Raw genomic sequence first — 26,493 nt, forward strand, 5'->3', positions numbered from 1 at the left:
CAAATGGCCATTTGGTCCCATTTGTATACTGTCAGACTTATAATGGTCAATTTAGACCCCACTAAAGGAACCCAGAGAGTCCCTGGAATCCACTGACCTACTGTACGCAGTATGTAGTGCTACTGTATGTGGGTGCAAGATTATATGGGGGGGGGGGGGGTGTTCAGACATGAAAGCTCAATTTAATCGGATACCACCAAGTTTATAAAGTGAATATAAACTAACAATGGCCTAAATTGGATGACCTCGACAGGTCTCTGACACAATAATACACCCTTGGCCAGAGACCAATATGTACAGACTACAGTATAGTGTTGCGTTTTGATGAGCGCGGGTGTATATCGTGTACACACACACACACACACACACACGCACACACCCGACTAGTTGACTGGGGTTGAAAACATGGCTGCTGCCGAATGTGCAGCAAATGTACGGAAGTGAGGTATGTGTGTTATTCTCCAGCTTCAAAAGCACAAATTTGAAGTAAGAACATTAAGGTTAACTGTGTATATAATATAGCCAATGATTAAAACGTCACGTTATTTTGTGTAGCGGAAAGGTGTGCAGTCGCCATTATTATTAACGGCCACGCAAATCCGTCGGCAAAGTTGTGCGCGGAACAATCGGCTAGGTTAGCATTAGCCTTCTGCGGTTAGCCGTAGCGGCTAACTAGCTAACTGTCTCCGTTGTGCCGTGCGCCCTGGATGCAATGTTGCCATGTCGGCTTATTATAAGCGGCTTTGGGCTTCTTTTTCAGTGAAGTTGCTTGTAAATATTGCTAGTTGCGGTTTGTTTGGGCTTGTTTCGAAAGTGTACTTGTTTATTTAGGCTTGCTTCCCCCCTAAAAAAGTATATAAACAAATACTTCTCAAATATTCTTACGTTATGTGCCACAGGGAGCATTTGTGTTGTTAGAATGTTTCGAAACATATTCCACATTTTATTGCAAGATTGTTTTTAAATAGATCTATGCGACGCGTTGTGAGCTTGTAGACCGGCTATTTTCAAATAGCCGATGCATATAGGTTTAAAGTGCTCATGTGGCCTAAGTTGCTTCTTTTGGGCTTGTTTTCCCTAGACCTGGCTGCCTATTTCTCTCATAATATGGCAACACTGCCTGGATGCTAACTATGCTAACTTGTGGTGCATAGACGTTAGCCACACCAAACACACCTGCGAGTAATAACATTTGTCGTTATCCATGTAAATTTTGCTTTGGTTTTTATCAGTAACGCTACTGAAACGTAGAATAGTATTTATGCAGCTATACCTAGCACACCATAATTGTCTACTTAAATGACGTGAATGCTTAATTGAACGTATAACGTTACTTTGTTGGTGGCTATCGTGTCATTTGACACAAATATCGTATTTTCAACTGGAAAAAGTGTCGACGCGACAAAGCTTCTACACTTTTACCAGCTGGAAGTGCGTCATTTCTTTGGAAAAACGCGTCATTCTGGTCGTTCGCGCGACGAAGTGTTGAGCCTTTATTTATAACAAGTAATGTAGCCTACGCCAGCAGCTATGCTAATCAACTTGGCTAGCCAGTAATGTATGGGTGAAACTGAAACAAAACTAGGTCCTTGTAACAGCTGTGGCACTAAATGATGTGTGTCGTTAGAAATGGGAATTGAACATATTGATAATATTTCAAAAAGGGCCTCTCATGCAACAGCGTGAACGTCAACTGTGTGTCTTTCAGCCATTCAGTCCAGTTAGCTAGTTTTTGCTAAAGTTAGCCCGCTAACTAGCAGCACGTTAGCTTAGGTCAAGTAATGCTCGTCCTGAAGTTGGTTGTGATCAGCGTTGCCATGTCCGCTTATTATATGCCACTTTGGGCTTGTTTTTCTGTCGCTTGTAAATATTGAATGTTTTTTTTTTTTTTTGGGCTAGTTTGTAAAGTTTCGTTGCTTATTTTGGGCTTGCTTCCTCCTAATGTTGTTAAACCAGTGTTTCTTAAACTTTTTCATGTCAAGGACTCCAAAATGAATATGCACTTGGCCACATATCGGAAGATATTTTGTGCCAGGGTCAGGGACCCCCATACAAGATCTGCGTTTTTAAAATGTCTTTAAAATTATTTTCCCCCAAGAATTTTCTTAGATGTAAATAGGTTCAAAGTGCTCATGTGGCTTCTTTTGAGCTTGTTTTCATAGACCTGGTTGCTTATTTCTGAGGCACAATCGGGCAACACTAGTTGTGATCGTGCTAACAGTTAGCTTAGGGCATGTTGCTCTTGTGTATGCATCTCTTCCAGTGACCCTATAGTTTACAACACCTGCTACAGCGTAACGTGTCTTGAATTAAAAACATTGCGTCATGTATTTATTTGCCAGACTGCAAAGTATAGTTTGTTTATAACTTTGTGGTCGCTGGGCTCTGGACCAGCTGCTTAATCACCGGTGTTTTTTAACACAATTCGGGGATCTGGTCTTGCCATTAGGCCCAAATTCAATGTGTTTTAACTACATCCACCCCCCACAGAGACGTATTTCAGTCGTGGAAGTGAAAGATCTCCACTATTTAAACATTTAGCACACTGCCAGTGCAAGAGGCCACTTGTCCCTTTAGACTACGAATTATTCGACTTAACTTTGCTTTCATATGTAGCAACGCAAACCACTGGGTGTGGATGTTGTTGCGCTTAACCCAGACGTCCTAAATATTGGGGCACACGTTGTTTTTCTCACGCGAACATCGTTGGAAGTTGGATGGAACAAACGGCTGGTGTTTTGGCTCAAACATGCTTCATGAGATAGTGTGCCCAACACGTGTCAACACAAGTTCACTACTAAACATGCGCGTTTGAGAAAGGGAAGTTGCTTGATTGGAAAACGCAGCTCCACCTAGCAGGGTGTATTCACTCATGCAATGATTGGTTGCTTATTTGGGCTTTAAAGCTTAACAATGTGGTTACAGTTATTGCCTCCTCTACTCCGCATAACAATCCCTCCTTGCATGACATTTCTTTTGCTACCACAGTGGGATCCAAGTCGTTCAAACTAGTAAATGTTATACAAGGTGTTTGTGTTTTAGTGTCTGGGTTAATTTGTATGTACAAATACAATGTTGATTTATTCGGGGCAGCCAATGATCATCTAAAAAAATGTGGCTATTTATTTGCATCCATTGTCTTGTGGCAAGGAACTTTTATTCAGCCTTGGATAAATAATTGGCATATCTCTAGCAGACAGGCTGGCATACAAGCTGCTATTTTGAAATATAATGAAGCACACACTCCAGCTGGTAAACCTATGACAGTTGTTATGGTAAAGACATGAGGTTAATCTGTCTCTTTACAAATCCTGTTGTGTGAAACCATCCCACCACCTTTTACTTATATTTCACAAGGAGTTATTTTTCATTACTTTTCTTGGCTAAACTGTTACCATGATGACCATTCTCATGCAAGTACTGAAGAGCAGGCCTAATTATTTTTGACATGTTGAGGATGAGCGCTCACTCTGAATAACCCGCCCCTGTCTACTCATTCTGTTTTTCTTTCTCTCATATTTTATGCATGGTCAAATCACATTTGCTTTCTCAGCTTGAATTTTTATAGGGGTGTGAATGAGATGCATGTGGTAGCACTTGTTCCAGGTGACTATTACCGTAGGTCACAACAGGGATGTTAAATGTACTCGCTGCTGGCCAGCCAGCCAAGGCTCATACTTTTATCCAGCTGTAGTTTTACAATGTCAGGAAAATGGAGGAATTGCTCCAGAGAGGTTTTAAATAGCTTGTGACAGATATAGGCCCACTGATTAGGTTGCGGATGAATGTAAAAGGGCACTAGTCCACTATGCTAATTGGCATAGCATCTGTCCTTTAGAATTGGTTAGCATGTCTTATAGTGTTGTGGAAGGACAGCAGTGAGATAATTATCAGTCTTAATGTTTGATAAGTATTGGTTTTGTTGTCCAATCTTGTCACATTTATACGTTTTTTAAATGAACATAATAAATCTGAGCAGTTAAGCAAGCTTTGCTTTTCTTGAGAACAAGTCAGGAAGTTAGACTAAATCATGACAATCCTGAGTATACATGCTGGTTCAAGAATGTAGGCCCTGCAAGTCCAGATTCTTTTTCTAATAGCATTACAGTCTACATTCTGATAATTTGGATACCACCTGGAGGCCCATTGGCCCAACTGTTAAACAGTGATAAGCAGGCTGACAGTTGTTTGTGTGTGGTGAGAATTTTTGTGCATTTACTTATTTCACTGTAGATGCAGGTTCATGAACCAATAAACAGAGAGGCCAGCTGTTTTTTGTCTCCGCCAGACCGAAAGGCATGGCGAGATAGTATGTTTTGCACCCTGTCCGTCCGTCCTTCCGTGTGTCCGTGCGTCATTCTGTCTGTGTACAGCTAATCTCCGGCACCGTTGGCCCGGTCCCTGCGAAACTGTGCACACACACTCCCTGGATGCCTATTCAGAACCTCTGGCCTGTTAATTCAGATTGGCCTGTTATAGCGCCACCAGGAGGCAGATTTGTACAAAACACATTTTTTGATACTTCTCCTACAGATTTTGTCCAAACATCACACACATCGGTACGCAGTATCTCTATAGTCATGTGATCAACACGGATCTGTCCAATTTCCCATATTCCATCCTGATTGCCTAAGATTGGCTTCCAAAGTTTGCAGGATTGGTTCGCTTTCAACAAAATGCCTCAAATCCTGAACCCAGCATGCAATTTCAGTGAAATTTTGCACGCATGTTCCCACTAGGCCAAGGAAGAAATGCCACCCTTTTCACATTGGCCTGTTATAGCGCCACCAGCAGGTCATATTTAGCAAAACACATTTTTGGAGCAAAATGCCTCAAATCATGAATGCAGTGTCCGATTGGCGCGATAGGCCTTAGAAGAAATGGCACCCTATTCACATTGGCCTATTATAGCGCCACCAGGAGGCCACAATAACCTACCTGACCTGGCGGAGACCTGTGCTCCGAGGAGCACTTTTTCTAGTTTGTTTTGTTTTATTATTAACCAGTAATAACCAATGCTTAACATATAGTTATAACAGTAACATACTTTTGTTGTCCATTCTGTTTGACCACACACAGCTTATTGTCTTTGGTTGTGAGGTAGTTGCAGAACATTTGTGAAAACCCAAGACCAGATTTATTTAGTTATTTCTTATATTGATTTAAGCTATTAATGAACATCTCATCTTTCTCATGTAAATGTCACCACACAACACATGACAAGGTATTTTCAGGGTGTTTCTGTTCATTTTGATTAAGTAACCACCTTTCATTGATGTACTAATTGCATGTCAACCTCGAAGCTCTGTCAAAATTTGAAAAGTCCAAAAAGATTTTATGATTAGAACCAGCATATAGGATCCATCAAAGCATTGCCTGTATTTGTCCCATGAAATCATCTGTTATTTAGTGGAACTTCACATACCTTTGAATTTGTTTTCTTTGTACAGACATGTGCTGAAACCTTTTATTTTGCCAGTGGACAGTTATTGCTGCTTAGTTACAAAGATGTTTGTAATCAATAGTCTTCAAATGACCAAAGTCGTTTTTAAAATTTGCATTGCAACATTTGGTCGACACTTTTACACAAAACGGCTTCACTGCATACATTTTTAGTGTAGGAGGCTCCAGTGGGAATTGGACCGGTATTTAATCATTGTAAGGCCCAATGACCTGTATGTCTCTTTCGTTTCCAGGTTCCCACATTCTGCAGCAGAGGAGAGAGCACCAGGATGAGACTGTAGGCACCCGCCGTAGTATGGCCGCGTCCCGTTCCTCGCGCGTCACACGGTCATCAGTGGGGATCAATGGATTGGACGAGAACTTTTGTGGTCGAACCCTCAGGAACCGCAGCATTGCCCAGCCAGAGGAGACCTCTGTGTCTCCGCTGCCCAGGGCCCGCTCGCCTAAGAAGAAGCAGGACGGAAAACAGGACGCCAAGCAAGACGCCAAGCACGACTCAAAGCAGGACGCACAGCAGCAGGCCTCATCGCAGGGGAAGGTAGCTGACTGTAAGGCACCTCCGCCTGAGGGGGAGCAATGGGCCAGTTCCAGGAAGCGAGGTGTGTCCTGCTCGGAAAAGGACAGTGGCCCAGAGAAGTCTGAAAACTGTGAGAAGGGGAAGGTGACACGGGATGCCTCTCCTCAGCTCAAAAGGGCCAAGCGGTGCTCCCGCTCTGGAGAGTCTCAGGGACCCGAGGAGGACCCGCAGCAGCCTGCGAAGTCAGAGAGCCCTGTGTCTGTGCCAGAGCCCACAGAGGATAACGACAAGGAGGATTCGGCTGACCAGAACTCTGCTAACTCCACCCCTGCTTCACCGATCCTCTGTAAAGAGGAAGGTGAGGCCAGGCTGGCAGTGGAGGGTATGACAGAGGAATGTCATATAAAGTGTGACAAGGCCGCTGATCCCCCGAACCCTCACAAGGCCTCTAATGGACTCCGAGAAATGACAGCAGAGGAACTACAGCTATGTGCGCCCACCGGAGAGCCTTGTGTTAATCCCGCTCCTGCCACCAATAGCCCTTCATTGCTCAATGGTAGCCAGGTGGGGGCGTCCTCATCCCCTGAGCCCATCGTGCCTTGTAGAAACTCTGTCCCTGGGCAGACGGAGGTCAGCGGCTCAGGGGAGTCGCCAGCATCGCCTGCTGGTGCCACACTTGAGGCTGCTCTCCAGGAGCCTCTCCCTGAGCTTATGGTGGCCAAGGAGCAGGAGGTGGAGGCGGTGGAGGTGGTGGACGTTGTTGGTGGGTCCCTGTGCCTGGCCCACGAGGAGCAGGTGACGGAGGAGGAGGAGGGGGAGGAGGAGAGGGATGGTGGAACAAATGGCCAGCCTCTTACGCCAGTGCAGGAACCCACTGAGCCTACCTCCTACCCCCCCTCCCCCTCCACCACCTCTGCTAACAACATAAACAATATCCCAATCAACAACAGCAACTCAGGAGAAACAACACCCCCGCTAGAAGCAACCCACTCCCCTAGCGAGCCAGGATGCAACCCCTCAGCATCCAGCACACCCCCTTCTTTCACAGAGCCCCACGAACACAGATACACCCTGCGGACTTCACCCAGGAGGGCCGCCTGCAGTGGGAAAACCCCCTCCCCGAAACCCACCTCACCTCCCAGAGACAACGGGCCTCTGAGGGAAGAGGGGGAGGTGGTGGTGGCGGCGGAGGAGGAAGTAGCCACAGTGGTGGTGGGAGAGGCGGAGGTGGAACTGGAGGCCTCGTACCCCAAACTGGAAGAGCCCGACCCCATGGACTGCGCGGGGCCCTCCAGTGAGGGGCAGGCCTCGGTGGGACCCGGGGACCCAGCAGCTGGTGAGGACAGTGGGCCTGTGGAGGTCATGGAGGCAGGGAGCAGTAAAGAAGCAGCATGCAGCCAGGTCACGGAGGAAGAGGAGGAGGAGGAACCAGACGTGTATTACTTTGAGTCAGACCACCTGGCTCTCAAACATAACAAAGAGTACGTCGAAGCCCCACAGCCCCCCCCCCCCCCCCCCCCCCCCCCCCCCCCCCCCCCCACCCCCACCCTCCTGCTGAGATTCTGTTGCTCTTTCCCTTTGACCACGGGGTGATACATTTATTCTATGACCATTTCATTACAGTCTTTGCCTTTGAAAAATACAGGAGGTGCTGTTTTGGGATACTTTTGTGAGGTGCTGTTTATGTTCTCCACAAATTGTATTGTTGTAAGCATCCCCCCCACCCTTTTTTTCCCCCAAACTTTCTTTTTATTCTTTTTCGTTTTTAGAACAGGCAGGTCATTTTGGGTATCACATTACATTAAATTAGTACATTTCAAGTATATTTAACACATTATGTTGTGGGCTATTCAGTCCAGAGGCAGGGATCCTAATCTAAAGCAACTTCAGTCCTTTTTTAGAAAGATCTCAGTTTGTTTCTCCTTGATGGTAAAGTCCATGGTAGTTTGCCAGTTGATATTCCAATGATTCACTCCTAATTCTAACAGCATGGTGAACTGGTTTCCAAATATTTGCAGAAAATAAATAAAATATAATAAAAAATAAATAAAAATATATACATAGAGAAATAAAATACAAGAAATAAAAGATACAAAAATGTATATAATATAAAATGTAATTCAAGCAATGTACCTCCACACATATCTACATACAGATATTCAAACACCTACATCCTTCACAGAATATCCATTTTCATATATAATATCTATTTTAACCAGTATTTATAGAATGTATCCATACAGAGTATGTGAGTTTCTCCATTTCGTATATGTTCTGTACAATGGCTATCCACTCCCCCCTCGTTGGTGTGTTTTTGTCCTGCCATTTCCTCGTTATAGCCTTCTTGCTGGCTACCAATAGCATTTTGAGAAAGTACTTATCCGAGGTGCTAAATTTGGTTGGTATGTTACTCAGGTAAATATTGGTAAAAGTACATTCAAGCTCAGAACCCATTATTGTGTTGATATCTGATACATATAACCTCTGTTAGGGTTATGCCTGCCTCCTTTTCCCATTTAAGTTTAACATAGAAAGTGAAGTGGTTCTTAGCGGATTCCCCCCTTTTTTAATCAAGTATCAAGAGTTCAGTTCTTTTTTTCCAGGTTAAGTGCTCTGTATGCTAAAGGTGTTTGGACTTTTAGATATTCATAACAATACGGGGTCTAATAACAACGTGGCTTCATAATGTGGCCAGTCTATGACGTCCGTCATCTATATCGTATCTGTGATGTATGACAACATATTTGGGCAAGGTTTTAGCCTGATCCGACCAACTAATTAACTTAAAATTATACAATTAAAAGTTAACATATTTCAAAAAATATAAAAGAAATGCATGGCGTCTGTTCTGAGGGCCATCTTGGTGCTAATCAAAATGGATATAGCTCACAGCCCATTAAGATAAGATAAAAAGGATCAAATGTTTGTCGAGACTCGTGGATTAATGGATTCATGGTCTGAAGGGAACATACTTTTGGTTACATTTAGGTAACTTGTTAAGGTTGGGCACAGGTAGAACGGTAAAGGCATGGTTTTGGTGTGGTTGGGGTAAGGATGGGAAGGGCATGCAGACTGGAAATGGGTTAAAACTGGCATGATGCATGCATTCTAAAGCTTGCTTATACTGCACTTTATCATATGCGACAAGTTGTGAGCTTGTAGATTGGCTGTTTTTGACTTTCAACACCACTCTGTACTCTTATACTCTGTCAATGTATGACAGAGTATAAATTAAGTATAAGTCAGTTCAATAAGTCTAATGAGCCTAAAGCAATTATTCTTATTGTGGTATACACAAAGCAAAGTTTGTTTTCATGGCTACAATATTCAGCATAATGGGTCTGATAGCTGAATGATATTGGCATATCGTATTGGCAATTATCGCATTCACTGATACAATTGGGATATAATCTGCCATTCTAAGCAGAATGTTTGTGTGTCCCTGGTACTAAGGATTATCTGACTACATACAAATTGTTGCCACTTTGTCCTTCTGATAATAAGATGTTGTTTGCAGTCAAGCCGCTAATTTCCGCCTTCCAATCTATTGCTATTTGTGTGAAATGAAATGCCAAATTTAGGTTTTCCTGTAACCTTGGAGATTGAATGTTAAAACGGCTGTGCTGATTCCTTCACTTGGGAGTAAGCCGAGCTAATGTTTTCATGGAAATAGAATTATTGGCATTGGGATAGATGAATAGTTTTGTTATGACAGTTTGTGCTTGATGCATAGGGCTACAAAATTAAACTTGAATAATTATATATTGTAATAATTGGTAATCATAGAGCTTTTACATAATGGTATTTGTTTATTATTAATATTAACAATGATTGTTATTTACTGAAGGGACACTTTGCCAATTGTGAAATGAAATCCCATTGTTTCTGTATGAGGAAATGATGTGGCAAATAATACCCTATGTATTCTGTCTTACCACAATACCACAAGATGCGGAAATGTCCACAATAAAGTCAAACTCATATTTTTGCTTCAAAATCAGTAAAGTGTCCCTTAACTACAATGGGCATAAATATAAGGCAATATGCCAAAAGAGGCCACGGTTTACATTGATGTTAAATATTATTGGAAGCAGTTTTTGTAAATCACAATTCACAAAGAAATTGGACGGCAAGAAACTAATTGTTTGGTGCAGTGCAGTAATACTCATACATGCGGTTATGGTTGTGTGTTAATAGTGCATTTTACAATGGCTTCTGACGTGGCTCAGCCAATCATAATCGAGGAGACGAGGACTGGTACTATCAATTTTATAATCACCTTTTGAACATCAATATAGCAGCCCTAGTCAAATAGAAATCTGTACGTATGTATGCTTATACTAGCAGATGGGTTGTACCATGTTGTGCTCAATCAGGCTGCATGTAGTGGTGGTTATTGAATGCTAAGAATACTCTGCTAGTGTTTTCTGTTCTGCGGTCACATCACAAGGAATGTGTCTTAATAGATAAATCCTGTCCCTACTAGATATCCTAGTGTCAGGGCATGTTGGTAGCATTGTGTACGCTGAATGCTAGTTGACAGGTGGTCCCATGTTGTGTTGAATCAGACTCTGCCGTCTGTAAGGGCACTGTCCCACGTGTGCTTCATACGCGTCAGAAGTGTCAGCTTCCCCGTTCACTTCCGTCCTATGGGGCAAAGGGGTGGAGCGTCCCGTTGTGGCTCGTTGATCGCTTTGAAGTGTTTGATGTTTGGTAAAATTTGACCAGACATCAATCAATAGGAAAGAAGTGCCGTGGTTGACGATTGTAGTTTTCTTTCTTTCTTCAGTGAACCAACCCCTCCTATGTAGTCAAACGAACTACACACTAGAAAAACCTGCAAAATAACGTGAAATTGCATCATCTGAAGTGTCTGTTTGGGGTTGGCTGTGAGGTGTGTAAAGCGTATGTGTGATCGTGCCCGGACGAGGGGGGAAGGGGGCTTTCCAGGTCTTTCAAACATCCTTAGTCAAGTATCCTTTTGTCATCCAATTAATGATGAATTGTTGCGATTTGGAGAGTGACTTTAGAATAGGATTTCATTGACTGCTGTGAGCTACTATGATATTGGCGTGTCATGTGATCAAGTTTTTCTACCATGCCAAGATCTGGTTATGCTGAGTGAGAAGAGTTTTGAGTGATCGGGTTTTAGCTGGGTACTTTAAGTTGTGCACAATCAATCACTGACTTGATTGAGGGTTAGACTGTTTGTTTGTCTTATTTGACCAGTAACTCTCATAACAGTAGGAAATATTCTGCAATTCAACAAGGATAGATGATATTGAAAAAATGATTCATATGGCTCTGTTAATGGGCAATTCACATTTTCTTTTAATGGTTTATGCCCACCCTAACCAACTGCTCTAGTAGAGCCCAGACTGATTTTTAAAGCAGGGATTTTCAATCCTGTTCTGTGGACCCAAATTACATCTGTTGCGTTTGTGGGTAATTTATCTGCAAAGCAACATTAAATTCATTGCCAAATCGAGACATAACTATGTTGAGAACTGGCTGTGAGCTCATTTTACCCTGTAGGTAAGCAACCTTTTAACAAATGCAAGGGAGCCAGAGTGGAATTTCCCTTGAAATTGCTTTCCCCTTATGTCTCATGTCAGAATTGGACCCTGATTTGGTGGCTAGAATGAAATCTCTTGGTCCCCAGGACCGGAGAAACCGGTTTAATCTTTCAATAATCTATTATGAATCAGCTTCAGCTCCGCACCTTTATTCTTCCTGCTTAGTTTTTCGTTTGGCACTGATGTTGGACCTTTGGCGCAATAGCGCAAGCTCCTTGGACAATTAAGTGACAATGGAAAATCAGGCCTGTTGCCTGGACTCTTGGTGGGCTGCCAAGTCACCCAGCAGCATAGTCATGGCCTCCTCGTGTCCTCAGTACAGTTTATTATACAAATCATTAATTTATAAGGGAAACTAGGACAGGTTCAGTTTCTCTTTGTTGCAAAGTTGATGCGTCATCAGATTCAGAATGACTTAAGAATACAATAAATATTAAGGCATTGGTGTTTCACATCACAGTATACTGTACTGATGCACAGTCCAAGGTCTAGGACTTCACATACAATATAAATAAACATGAATTCTAAATCCTAGTTAAATATATTGAAGGCTGTTCCTTTCAACAAATATGATTCATCTGAATTGTTTTGCTTCATTGCATGGCAGTTTTGTAAAAAAAAGAACTGGCAGCCACTGAATGAACCTTGTCTTGTGAATTGATTTTCATTAATGTCCTACTAAGGGAGATTAATCTGCACTGCTACGCTGTGCACCTGCATTAGTTAATGCTCATCATGTACAGAATGCTGTTACATACCCGTTTGATTACTCGACTGTTGCTTGGCACTGCAACACCACACATCATTCATAGCTCCGTTTGCAGTTCCTCCCTTTGTCCCCTGGGGATGTAAGTGAAAAGGTCAGATTTCTCCAGTGCTGAAGTCTTGCAGCTGAAGCACCACAATGCCTAATGTCGTGTGAAGGTTATTAATAGTGGCATTGAAATGGACTACACATGCAGACTCATAGATCAGACTCAGATTGTTGCTATGTTTCGAAAAAGTTGGACTTCTATTCTGCAGCCACAATGGTAAAATGTACCGGCTTATGCCGCTATATTACCAGTGAGTTATTTTGGTGTTGGTCTGGATAGAAAAGGAAGGTTGGCAAGGAAGCTACAAAACCTTCCAATGTGGGTGGTAGAAATGACACGCTCATTATGCCACATTTAAAATGAACTACCAGTGGATCTGGTGGTATTTTCTCATGGCATAATAAATACCCCATATGTGTTCTCCACAGAAAATCTGCAGGACAGATTAAAACACTTAACACTTTTTACCCTTATTTAAATCCTCTCTTCCATGATTCAATCATGCATGGTCATAGGGCCTAAAGGTTTAATGTGTTGCTGCACGGGCAAGTGTCAGCCTAAATAATTCATTCTACTAGCTCTGGGCTAATCCTGCTACCGTGTGTGTGTGTGTGTGTGTGTGTGTGTGTGTTTGTGTGTGTGTGTGTGTGTGTGTGTGTGTGTGTGTGTGTGTGTGTGTGTGTGTGTGTGTGTGTGTGTGTGTGTGTGTGTGTGTGTGTGTGTGTGTGTGTGTGTGTGTGTGTGTGTGTGTGTGTGTGTGTGTGTGTGTGTGTGTGTGTGTGTGTGTGTGTGTGTGTGTGTGTGTGTGTGTGCGCGTGCGTGTGTGTGTGTACCAGTTACCAGAGGCTATTGCAGACCATCGGAGTGCTGGAGGCTCAACGCACGCAGGCCATCCTGGACTTGGAGACCCTGGCGCGGCAACAGAGACAGGCTCTCGTTGAACCCATAAATTTTGTGGAGCAGCTACAGAAACAGGTAACTATAATCTACATTCACTCTTATCTGCTTGTTCTTAATGGCTCTGGGTTAGCTTCTGATCTGTCTTTTGGTGTTTCACTCTTATCTCCTTGTCATTAATGGCCCTGTGTTTGCTTCTGATCTGTCTGTTGGTGTTTCACGCCTATCTCTTTGTCCTTAATGGCTCTGGGTTCACTTTGGATCTGTCTTTGGTGTTTCTGGCCTTAGGCAGTGACTGATTGTCACCTTCTTTCGCTCCTTGGGCAACTTGGGTCCTAAGATCAACTGTTAAATGAAATTTGCCCGTGTTAATCCTCAGGCGAACCTGGGTTTGCCATGCCCCCAGCGAGTCGTCCAGCTTCCTGACATTGCATGGGACCAATACACCTCTGGACTGGGAGAATTTGAGAGAGAGTTCTGTGACAAGAAACGCAAAACTAGACGGCTAAAGCTCATCTTCGACAAGGGCATGTATAAACACAAGTTATCTCATGTTTTTCTTCTTTTTTTGTTTTACTTCATACTACATTGTGGAACATATCCTTTTATACCACTATTGCTGCTACTCCCATCATTACTACTACTAATGTTCTTATGTTCTCCCATTAGGGTTGCCTGATCGACCAAAAAGCCCTTTGGAGCCCAAGAAGGAAGGCGAGTCCTCCACCATGTACTCTTCTCTGCCCACTAGTGACGGTCCAGAGAATGGCACGCAATCACAGGTACCCCTCAGTTCCCCACACAGAGAATCTGCAGTCCTACAGAGAATATCTGTCATAGTGGGACTGGCAGGGTCCCCACGGTCATGAAATTCCTGGAAATATTTTGAAATTAAAAAAGAAATAATCCAGTACTGGAAAAGGTTTGGAATTGATCAAACTTCATCAAAGGTCCTGGAATTTATCAAGGGTCCTGGAAAAATATTTGGCTATGCATTGTTTTTGGCTATTGATTTTTTTTAATACAAAACCTTTTCGTAAACATGTATAACATTACACGAAATATGTAACATAAGTAGTTTTTCGCCGAACAGGCTGTGTAACACCCCATCCGCACTGCCAGCGATGCGACGTGACGCGACGCGAGCGGGCGATGAAATCTCATTAAAATACATGTTTTTGAATGAGACCGTCCTGACCTACCGCAAGCGACAACGAACCGTGCAACGACGTCGTCCACCCCTCCTATTTTCGCTCGCAGGCTCTATTTGAGCAAGGTTTCGCGGCTGTGCCCCACCCCCAAACACTTTTTATTGTTTTTTATTTTTTTATTTTGCTACACTGCCTATCTTTGGGCATTGTACATAGGAGTAAGAGACACATTATTGCGCTGAATGATTGTTATATAGGCCTGGAAATTGGGCTAAATATTCTGGAAAAGTTTTGGAAATTCATTGCTAAAAATGTGTGGGGACCCTGGACTGGGGATTTTGCATTGACCATGAAGTCAGGAGTCAATATTTTGAAATATTTCCTCTGTCCACAAAGAACATCTCACAAACACTGTGCTACAACACATAGGCTAACAAATCACGGTCTGTTGAAGACAGCAGTGGCATCTGACACAAATTGTTTAACCTGGCTTTAGTACAGTATCAAAAAACCTATCACTGATCTGCAGCTACTCAATATGTAGTGTGTATGTATATATATATATATATATATATATATATATATCGCAATATGTATCGTATCGCAAGATATTGCAATATGTATCGTATCGCAAGATATTGTGATATATTGGATCGTGAACCAAGTATCGTGATACGTATCGTATCGTGAGGTTCTTGCCAATACCCATCCCTAATGGCTAGTGAGTTGTTTGTCACCTGTAATATTTTTAGAGTTAAACACTGCGCCTCATGCATTTTGAAATGTCTATGCTAAAAAAGATGTACTGTATAAGTATAGTGTGTATATATAGAGATTTATTTCCCAAAAATGTTTTACTTTGTGTCACTCCTGCCAGTAGTAATTAAGCATGCGGGCATGTGAGTATAAGCTGGTATCTATGGAAACGTGAACCAATCCACCCACCTCCCACTCTGCTCTTCTTAGTCACACTCTTTTCTTAGCCGTATTTGTAGTTATGTAGTGTTGTCTTCTTTCACTGAATGGACACTATGCCTTTAGTAAGAGATTAACCACATGAACCCTAGAATCCCTATTCTGGGCATGTCATAATAGGCAACATTCGGCAAAAACAGAAGATCTATCAAGCTCACAATGTGTCTAGCTGCAATGTCTTGTGAACTTGTAGTTCTGCTATTTTAGGCGAAGAGGTGAACATTGTGCAAAAATAGCAGATCTTCAAGCTCGCACGGCTATTCTCTATGAAACATTTTGTGTAGAGGGAAAAAGGAGGGCACCAAGTATAGACCTCTGGGGGACCTCTGTCAACAAAGTCTGTAGGGTTGAAGTGCATTCTTGGGCAAACTGACAGCCTCAATGTGCCAGTCGTTGCAAGCACAGTACAGAGACGTCCTCAGACAGAGGAGTCCCTGTTTCTGTTTCATCTTGTCATTGATTTGACATGTCTTGTGTGTCTTGCCAGATGATCAGAGGGAGACTGTGTCACACTAACAAGCCTGACACATTCAACCAGCTGTGGACTGTGGAGGAACAGGTATGAACACCAAGCTGGTAGAGGGTACAACTGTATTCTATCAAAATGCAGTTAAATAAATAATACATTTGATCGAAATGCTAACAGCCTGTTGTATGTCAAAAATGTACTGAAAAAAAGCTTTTCAGTTGTGTTTTTCGTTGTTCGATTAATGACAGGCAGAGGGACCTATTGTGTCATGTAAATCAGAATAACCTCTTAACCAATTTGCAGTAATTCTCACAAGCCTATTAGATAAGAGACTTTATTTGCAATTTGCACAAATGCATAGGAACTAGTGATGCGCGGGTTGACCCGTAACCCGCGGGACCCGCGGGTCAACCCGCGGCGCGGGTGGGTCAAGTCAGAATTTCGGAGGCAATTATGCGGGCTGCGGGAGAGCGGGTCAGCCGCTCTCACACGCAAAAAAAAAAAAAAATCACATGCTCTTGTTTTGTCTTTATTCCTAATAAGAATGAGAATTATAACAATAAAACAGTTTGAATACACTTGGGGATTATTTTCTAACCATGATTTTACAGAATAAAAAAAAAATCTCGGGTCGCGGGGCGGGTTGAGCCATAGATTTATATATGGGTTCGCGGGGCGGGCTGAGGCGGGTTGGGTTCCGTCGCGGGGCGGGGCGGGTCATGAAAAAACCCGACCCGCGCATCACTAATAGGAACTCTTGGAGCGCAGCTCCCAGGGCCAGCATTTAAAAAGACAAAAAGTACAAACATGACAGAACATACATCCTACAATACTACATGTATCCTACAATACTCTTTAAAAAGACAAGACAAATAAATAAGCACTTCATATCCTAACTAAAGCCAGTGCAGTCATAGCACAATTCATCTAGTCATGATTCAGTTCATCTGTCATTCATTTAATCCGTAGTTTTTTTGTATATATGAGTGATATGTGATGTGTAATATTGGCTAACGTCCTTAATGTCTTCGGCTACTAGTCGCACAGTGGCTGGAGAAAATAACAACTGTTAAAAAAGCGCATCCTTTGGGTGGAGATGCTCTCTGGTCTGTCACATTAAAAGTAAAGGAATTATTTTTCGGTACTGCGGTGCAGAAATGTATTGATTTGATAGCATAAACAGAAACACAAATACAGTTCAAGGATAGTCTGATCTTACATACAGTGCAGAGGAACATTTCAGTACGGTGTGGACGGATAGAAATGGTTTGAGGTTATCTGTGTAGTTACAGTTTTCATGTGGGGCTTTGTGTGTTTGTACAGAAAAAGCTGGAACAACTCCTCCTGAAGTTTCCTCCTGAGGAGGTGGAGTCCAGAAGATGGCAGAAGGTTGCTGATGAGCTAGGCAATAGGACAGCAAAACAGGTGATAACCCGACTGGCTATAGATGCACATAGAGGAAGGGGGATAAGTCGATGGGTAGATTCCAATACATCCCGCTTTTCGTTCTTTATCATTATTGTTTAGGTTGGCCATGAGTCAAAGCATTTAATAACTAGTTTGTTAAGACAGACCTTATGGTAGCCAACTGTCATATAAATAACCTGCTTTACTGAAATCAGTTGGATGTTGCTGAAGAAGCCAAATATCTTTTAGTTTTAAGTGGCAGGGAATGATTCGGACTGGTTGCACATCTGAAGCAGCTACCCATCTTCAAATTGAACACACTTTCTCTTTCATCCACATGTAAATTCATTATCATTATAATTACGCTTATAATTACTTGTCTCTCTGACAAGTTTGTGACTACTGAAGAAAGAAATTCACAGAATTGTGTACTTGACAAACTTGTGGGATTGTTCAACTATATATCCCATCTATTTGGTTGACTGGCTCCACTGTCAGTGTCTACATAATACAAATGTGTAAGAATTAACAACTTCACAATGCTAACAAAAAAAGATATCCTGGTAGCAGTGTGTTCGCTCAACTGTGCCTTGCATGTATCCAGAATTCTATATCTAAACAAAGCCTGAGGGAGGTTAGTTCCTCTTTTGAGAAACATTTTAACACTTGCATCTTTAAACATTCCAGGTTGCCAGTAGGGTTCAAAAGTACTTCATCAAACTGACAAAAGCTGGGATCCCTGTACCCGGAAGGACTCCCAATCTGTGCATGTACACTAAAAAGGTAACAATTACTCATTCACACAATCCACTAATTTATCTAATTGAAACTAAATAGTTATGATTTTGTGCTTGTCCGGTTATTGTTTAAAAAAAAAATAACGTCACGTGTGGATGGAAGCTATACGCACATGGCATGCCTACAGTTTATAGATGGTGTCCGTCTTTCTCCAGGCCTCCAATAAGCGGCAGCACCACCTCAACAAGCACCTATACCGACCGTCAACCTTCCTGACGTCCTACGAGCCCCCGGTCTACATGGACGAGGAGGAAGAGCGTGCTGCCTACTACAGCAGCGTTCAGGACCCCTCTGCTGACGACTCGGTGAGTCCTCAGCGTAGCCAGTCTAGCCACTCTGCAGAAACAAAGCCAGAAAATACCATTTGTTCTAAAAACGGTACACATGCAGTTCAATACCATAAAGGTTAAACATTATTACATGAGCACTGTTGTCATCTGGAGGTATAGATAACTCTTAATTTTAGCGGCGCTAGCCGCTCTATACCTTTAGGTATAGAGCGGATCCTGCTCTATACCTTTAGGTATAGAGCGGATCCTGCTCTATACCTGACTTTGTCCGTGTTCACCGTCAACGTTCTGATTGGTCAGACCCGTCAACAAAGTGATTGGTCAAGCTTGGCTATACATGGCTAGTATAAACACATTATAAACACATATCGATGACAAAATGTATCAAAGGCGCCGCTACCTTCACACAGGGTGTGATGTTGTTTATGTACATGACATTATATATGTGTGTGTGTGTGTGTGTGTGTGTGTGTGTGTAGTTGAAATGACGGAGATCTCCGTAAATGGCGGTGAACGGGTGGATTTGAAATGACGGAGATCTCCGTCAATGGAGGCCCATATCATGTTTAAATTTGAAAGTTAAACTCCTGATAGTAGCCAGAAGAATCCTATGCATTACCCAAGCGCGCGCGCTGGCATTTCCTCTGATGCCAGTAACCTTTAACAAAAGCCTGGGTTGCAGTGTCCTGTGGTGAACATAGACCTGCCACAAGCAGTAGTGTGTTGGCTATGTACTTATGCCGCCACAGGTACAAGAACATAGTCACAGAATGTGTTGCCGGGATTGGCCTAGAGAATGTTCACTGGATGGCAGATGGGATGGCAGTGGACAAACGGGTTGGCTGCTCAGCCAAATGTCAGCATCATCACTCCACACAGCACCCTGACTTTTAATGGCTCAAGTCTGACACACAGTGTTGCAGTAGAAATAGCCCAGATTTAATACTGCAGACTTGTTTCATTGGCTTGTCACCGGTCGATACCGGTTACTTAGGCTCTAAAAAGGATAGAACAACTGGAGATTAGCCATATTAAAATGGATCCCCAGGCATACATAGACTGTTAACCCATTAAGACCGGGAACCCATCTGTGTAATTATAAGATGTCCTTGGCTATTCAAAAATAGCAGATATACAAACTCATAGCGCGGCACCGAGTGCCACGTTACGAGCTTGTAGATCTGCTATTTTTTAATAGCCAAAGAAATCTAAAAATGACACACAGATGCGTTCCCGGTCTTAATGGGTTAAACAATGTGTGAATGTGTTTACAAGGGTATGCACTGATCCCTCTGGTCTTCTCTCCCTCGTGCGCGCGCATCCAGGACGAGGAAGCTGTGCCTGTGGAGCTGAGACACTTGCCAGAGTACAAAGAGCTGCTGGAGTTGAAGCGACTAAAGAAGCAGAAGCTCCAGGAGATCCAGGAAGAGAGCAGTATGGTGCAGCATTTGGGCTTCAAGGTGCAGTCTTCTTGGAACCTTGCATACACACTGCATGTCGTCACTGTCGGGTGTCCAAAACTGTTACGTTCCAATGGGTCTCTATGTATTTATTGTATTTATTATTTAGTCACTAGCTCTTAATACTTTTCATTGATCTAATATTTTACAGAACCCAAAGACAGACGTAACCATTTCACTTAAAAAAAACTATATATATATTTTTTTAAATGGCACATCTGTGGCGATGCAATATATTAATATTCATAAAGCAGTGGTTTCCAAACCGTGTGCCATCAGACAAGTCCAAATATATATACTATACTAGTTGAATACATATATATATATATATATATATATGTATTCAACTATATATATATATATATATATATATATATATATATATATCAGAGGTCGCGTTAGTCCGATAATTGCCGGTTTTGACCGTTTTTTTATGACAAAGACCGGAAAAAATAAATCTTTCCGGACATCCTGACCGGTTGATAATGACACGGCTGTTCATTAATTATCACCGCAAAATTAGGCACATTTCAAATCCTCTGCTTTGCAAGCTCTCTCTCTCTCTCTCTCTCTCTCTCTCTCTCTCTCTCTCTCTCTCGCGCTCTCGCTCTCTCTCTCTTAACAGCGTGCGTGTGTTTCTGGGAGAGAGAGAGAGACGTAGAACGAAAATAGTTTGTCACACGCTGTTAAGTTACAGCTATTTCCTGTTACTAATAACCAGTGTAAAATGTACTGCATTGGGCGGTAAATGGGAGACACTTTATTGTGAAGGTAGCCTACAACAGGAAAAAGAGAGCTAGTTGTTGCTGCTGCGTACAGACTGCGGTCTCGGCAGACAGACAGAGACACCGCGGTCCGGTTACAAGTTACATTATATAAAGTTGTGTATTTAACAGCCAGTTACACACAAGTTGTATCATTACGAGTTAGAATATATCACAGATACTAGGCTAATACAAGGCCACTTGTGAGTAAAGTTGGCAAGTTGCCCTACAGTTTAAACAACAGTGCAGGTTGAAGATGAAATCTAACACAGATGCGTACATACTCTTCACAACAGCTATAGGCTACTGCAACTATGGCATCGAGATGACGTTAATCATAATCGTGGACCTATTTTTAACTCTATGAGGTGGACACGTTAAAGCGTTACCACTTTGAACTGAATAGCTCTATGAGGAGACGACAAGATTCTCACAACTCATCAACTTTCCCACGGCTGTCCCAACTAGACGCACGGACGATATCCACTGTCTAACTATACAGTATAACCTCCTCCTGTGAGTGAGTAGTGGTCTATAATTTATTGCCCTAACAGGTCAGCTGAGCCACATTATGAAGGATTCATCTGAAATGCCCAATTTTGTGCAGTGCCCTTTGATTAGAAAATGCATACAAACGCAATTGATTATTGAGAAACCATTACGCACGCAGCATGCGCAAATGGTAATGTAGGTAATTCATGTATTTTTGTAAGATGACCCTGCTATATAAAATGTGTATATTATGATGGTTCATGTTCAAATAGCTCAATCCAAAATATAATGCTGTAGGCCTAAGTGTTAGGCTGTATTTACGCACCTGCTTGTCATTAATGCATAAAAATAATTATGACCGTTATTTTTGTCAGATGTCCGGTAAATTTGAATCCTTCCGGACATTGGGACCGGCAGATTAAAATCCTAGCGCGACCCCTGATATATATATATATATTCAACTATACAAAAAGTTATGAATTACCTTTTCATTTACGTGTCCTATATTAAAATTGGGAGGACCGACCGGCCTGTGGACCACGTCACTCTGACTCGGCCTGGGATCAATACCATTTCGGGTTTCTGATCCGGTCTGGGGCGGAAATAACTTTACGTCATCAGGCGGCCGGAACGCACGACCGGAACCCGCATCTTCAAAATGATTCCCAGGCTAGTTTAAAATGTTTTTAGTTTGGTATAATCGTTTAGTTTCTTTTGGTATAATAATAATTTGGTATGTCCCTTTTATTCTAACTCCTAGAGAGACTAAACTAATTGATTCGCATTATGTGGGGAACAAAAACTAAGCAAAAACAGACATATACACATACTTACACACTGCTTATGCAAGTTTGAATTAGTCAGTGCCGGGTTGCTATATACATTGTGTTGATGCTCAAAAATAGAACCAAGCTCTGAAAGGCGCATCAGCAGGTTTTACACACCCACTTGATGCCTCCAGTTTGTCTACAGCCGTTGAAAACAATGGGTGCGTTTCTTGACGCAAGCATCTGACACTTTCTGTCTGTCAGAGAGTTGATGCTAATTTCTGCAGGGCTATGGTGTGTGTGTGTTGAGTGGGTGGCTGGATGCTTTATATAATGTGTTTTTTGTATTCTTTGACCACGGACATTCTAATTAAAGCAGCTCTATTCTCTGATTCACCACAGAAACAAATGCATCTTGTTGTCATTGTGTATTATTAGAGACGTTTGTGAATCTGAGTTTGCGTCAAGTCAACACGTCGCCAGCCATAGGACATGACATCTTCACTCCCTACAATACAGCCTTGTCAAGGCTGCCCCTTGAGTAGCATGTGTGTGTGTCTGTGTGCATTTCTTTGAGGAAAAGCATTATGTAATATTGTCAGCACATACAGTAACATAAGTCTAACTTTAAGCCTACGAAATGATTACATGAAAAATATAATTAGAGTCACTAACTTTCTGGATAACCAACGGCCAACTAATGAAATTAATTATTGCTATTGTTGTTGTAGTGTGACATGTGTGGCATGGAGCCCATTCAGGGGGTGAGGTGGCACTGTCAAGACTGTCCCCAGGATAACTCGGTTGACTTCTGCTCGAACTGTTCTGACTGGTAAGAACCCTTCTCAAGTAACAAGTACTCGGTTCATGTGTTGTAGCTACCCAATCCTGGAATTCAAATGTAACATCAGAACAGAGAGAGTGGTTGTGTTAATTAGGTGTTGAATGATAATGACAACCATACAGAATGTCATGTGTATCACTATTAGGTATCCATATTTTCCTTTTTATTACCCTGACAGCTTGTTCAAGACCGAGACCCATAAGCTGAACCACCATTTGGAGCCAGTTTATCAGTCAGACACCTTCCTGGACAGGGACTACTGCTTGCCTCAGAGCACAGGCTACAACTATTTGGACCCCAACTACTTCCCTGCCAACAGATGACAGGGGCCCCTGCACCCCTCGCTCCAGGCTGTTCTCTCCACATAATCCCACAGGCCACTCTGTGCATGGCTCCATACTCCAAGTCCAAGTTAACCTGCTTAACCCCACTGCCAGGCAGGAAGGCCAACAGGCAGGCAGTCGAGCAGACAACCAGGGGTGGCCCCCTCAGAGCAGACCACAGTGCTGTTTGTGGCGGGGGGCTACTGGCCGCTGGCCACCTCGACTTGAACATGGGCGGCCATGTTGGTTCCTCACATTGAGGCCCAGTCCTTCTTGGCCAGGTTAATCAATGGATCTCTTTAAAAACGCTACACTATTTAAAAAAACAACAATACGGTAATAAACAGAAGGCACACCGACATTCCCAGGCTCTGTGACTCTAGGAGGGCGACTCCCCGACCCAACCCCACTTCCGTTGCCCTCCGATACCTCCCTGTGCTGCTTTGAAACTGGAGAGTTAACGGTCAGTCTGGCATAGCGCCACCTAATGGTAACACGTGGTTGCCCAGTGTCATAGTGGACCTCAACTAATCAACTGAGATACACATGGATGGTTACTGTGTGCGTAAGTGGTCTCTGTGTTTTGCGAGAGTGAAAAATGTCTTAGCTAGTTGTCAGTAGAACCAAGTATTTATGAATCAAACTTCCTCAGTGAGAGCCGAGGCTGTTATGAAATGATTGGGTGAGTGTGTCGGGCAACGGAACTTTGCGCAGAAACGAGCGTCTCTGATTCCTCTTACCAGGTTTGTCGCCAATCACAGGAGCTTTGCCGATACATTATGACATTCTAAAGACCCTGTTTGTGTAGACGGACCATGCATCATGTCAAGTACATGGACCTGCCTACCAGTCACGCAACGCTGCTCTCTACCCCCTCACTACTACTAACCACCTTTCACTCACACACACAAACAACACACTGTCATCTTTGTTTGTTTTCCTTTATTTTGTTTCTCTCTCTCTCTCTCTCTCCACTAAACCCTTTTAGTGAAGCACTACAGCACGGAAAGCAGACGTTGAAGGACGACTCGTGGGTGTTTTGGGGAAATGTAGAGATGCCTGTTTTTTTTGTTTGTCCTGTTCTTCTTTTTTTCAATGTGTGCTGTTGTTGATCATGTGGAGTATAGAATTATATGGTGAAAAGTAGCCAGAGCTAGGTGCTGTATGCCATTTCTTTCGTTTGGTTTTCTGTCAGGAGAACACCACCTTTTGGCCACAGCTTCTTCTCAAACCCCCTTGCTGCGTGGTATCATGAACCTACATCAGAAAAACTGACCCGATCACCATGGCTCTAGATCCATTTTTAATTTTCGCAGTCCAGGTCAAAAGTCCATAAAAAGATTGTATTTTTATTAATCTATTTAAAAAATAATAAATAAGAATTAATTGAGGTAGTGGTCGTTACCTCCACACAGTGGAACAACCCACGCAATTTTATACACATAGAATTTTGTTGTGCTTGAGTAGACACCATTTTGTATGGTTTTCGTTTCGTCTCCTTCCCTCACCCCCTTTGCCCTGCTACGATATCTGTGTATAACAGTATGTTCTTATGTAAAAAAAATAATGTAAAAAGAAAAAAAAAACTGCTAGAGGAGAACTGTGGAAATAAAAGTATGTGAAAAGAGTTTCTACACCCTGTACTAGTTCTGTTTCATTCTTCCATGGATGGATGGATAGGTACTGTAGATGGATACTACCGACAATTATAGGTAGATGGATACTACCTACCAATATGCATTGCCTCTAGAGATCATCGAGAATGTACAGAATCATAGTGTAGTGGACAATTTGAAGGTGGATGCCACTCTCCAAAAATGCATCCCACAATTAAAATTACATTTTGGGTTGTGCTATTAACAAATACTGGCAAGATCTGCTCAAGTTTTTCCGTAGATCAAAAATATATGCAAAATATGCTCCCCATTGACTTGCATTGCATAATGAAATAAGTCTATCTGGTTATGATTGGTAAAGCTACTATCATTTCTTACAATAAGGTGATTCGGTCTCTTAAGCATACCGGATCTTCATTTTTCAAAAGGTGAAATCAACAAAGTTATTATTTCAAGAGCTGTTAAACCACAAGAATATTGTATCTGCAGTCAGAGCTACTGCAGTGGATAGGTGTTAAATCCAGGCTTAACCCCTAATTCTGCTTTTGTGAAATAGGCCCCCGGTCCAGAAGTGCCGTCGTTGTGGCTTATCAACCACCAGGTGGAGCCACCACATCAGCTTTGATCCTATAAAGCAGTGGTTCTCAAACTTTTTCATGTTCCCTAAATATGTATTTAGCTGCGGACCCCCATTCGAAAATATTTTGTGCCAGGGACCCCCCCCCATACAAGATTTGTTGTTAAAATGTTTAAAAACATTCCAAATGTCTCACATTTTATCAAGATTGTTTTAGAAAATAGACGATCTACAAGCTCACAAGGCGTTGCATCATGAAGCATTGTGAGCTTGTACAGTAGATCGGCTATTTTCAAGTAGCCGATGTATGTATGTATGGTTAAAGTAATTGGACTGATTTTGAAATTCTGAAATTTAGCTGGGAACCCCCACAAGGACCCCTGACAGGGTCCCTGGACCCCATGTGAGAACCACTGCCATAAATTAGTTGCAATGTGCAGATCAACAATGTACACATAAAAAAAATACACCCTTTTAACAATTTAATTGTCTTTTATTGAATGTTAAATATTGAATTCCCAACAAGCACTTTGATGTGAGATTGTCCCATATGAGAATAATAATCTATACGTGTGTGTTTGTGAGTGTAAATGCAATACTCTTAACTCTTAATGCTTGTCAATTAAATACACAAAAGGCAAAAAGCTTGATTGTAATCTGCATGCTACAATATACACTAAAGCATACTGTACATGAGAGCATGAACACGTGCATAAATCTTTGCCTTTTTTTCTTGAGCACATGCTGTTTGACATTTCACTTAGCATGGCAGGAACCTCCTGTCCATGTGGGCTGGCAGAGCACTTTGAGTGTTCGACAAGAAACATGCCCTCAGTCACAGCAGGCAGTGCTGTTTCTTATCTGTATACATTTATCTACCTTGCACAGGCAGCTTGGAAGCATATCATTGCTGTCAGGTGGAAACTTCATATGTCCAACAGACACACTAAACCACTTTATCTTGAAAGAAAAATGTTGAGCTCACAACGCATCTCATCGCGATGCATCGAGAGCTTGTAGATCTGCTACTTTTGCAACTTTTGTGTGACACTGTAGAATGACAAAGTAGGGGATTAATAGAAGAAAGAAAACAGTTGAAATATGGAGATACAAGGTTTCTGCCCGACAGCGACGGTATACCGTTTAGTGTTTACAGAAAGAAACAGACCTAATAGAGACAACACAGGTGGACGAAGCCTTTATTATGACAGCCGGATGCTTGATCAGTGTCACAAGTACAAGTACAAATACTGGTACCAACCGCTGGTAGTGTTTTTTTTAAGACCTTGAAC

General features: G+C 42.4%; 2 protein-coding genes across 4 annotated transcripts in view; one reads left to right on the forward strand and one right to left on the reverse strand.

The window, feature by feature from the left end:
• The first annotated feature begins 376 nt into the window (after window positions 1-376).
• Window positions 377-24,649, forward strand: zzz3 (zinc finger, ZZ-type containing 3). 3 transcript variants are annotated; one of them, XM_084058592.1, is made up of 12 exons: window positions 377-445; window positions 5,697-7,461; window positions 13,208-13,346; window positions 13,648-13,795; window positions 13,938-14,050; window positions 15,882-15,953; window positions 17,187-17,288; window positions 17,958-18,053; window positions 18,224-18,373; window positions 19,684-19,818; window positions 22,573-22,673; window positions 22,864-24,649. In XM_084058592.1, the coding sequence occupies exons 2-12, from the start codon at window positions 5,759-5,761 to the stop codon at window positions 23,006-23,008; spliced, it is 2,904 nt and encodes a 967-aa protein (XP_083914718.1). In that variant the 5' UTR covers window positions 377-445; window positions 5,697-5,758; the 3' UTR covers window positions 23,009-24,649. The 3 variants fall into 3 exon arrangements, with proteins under 3 accessions (XP_083914718.1, XP_083914719.1, XP_083914717.1); XM_084058593.1 differs by having other exon boundaries at window positions 397-486; XM_084058591.1 differs by having other exon boundaries at window positions 411-432.
• Window positions 24,650-25,668: 1,019 nt separating this feature from the next.
• ak5 (adenylate kinase 5) overlaps window positions 25,669-26,493 on the reverse strand; it is a 70,602-nt gene continuing 69,777 nt past the window's right edge. The window contains exon 14 of the mRNA XM_084058668.1: window positions 25,669-26,493. This exon is cut by the window's right edge and continues 323 nt beyond it. The gene's annotated coding sequence lies outside the window, so the exon portion shown is untranslated.

This window comes from Gymnoscopelus microlampas (genome assembly GCF_963454915.1).
Source record: "Gymnoscopelus microlampas genome assembly, chromosome: 5".
Taxonomy (NCBI): Eukaryota; Metazoa; Chordata; class Actinopteri; order Myctophiformes; family Myctophidae; genus Gymnoscopelus; species Gymnoscopelus microlampas.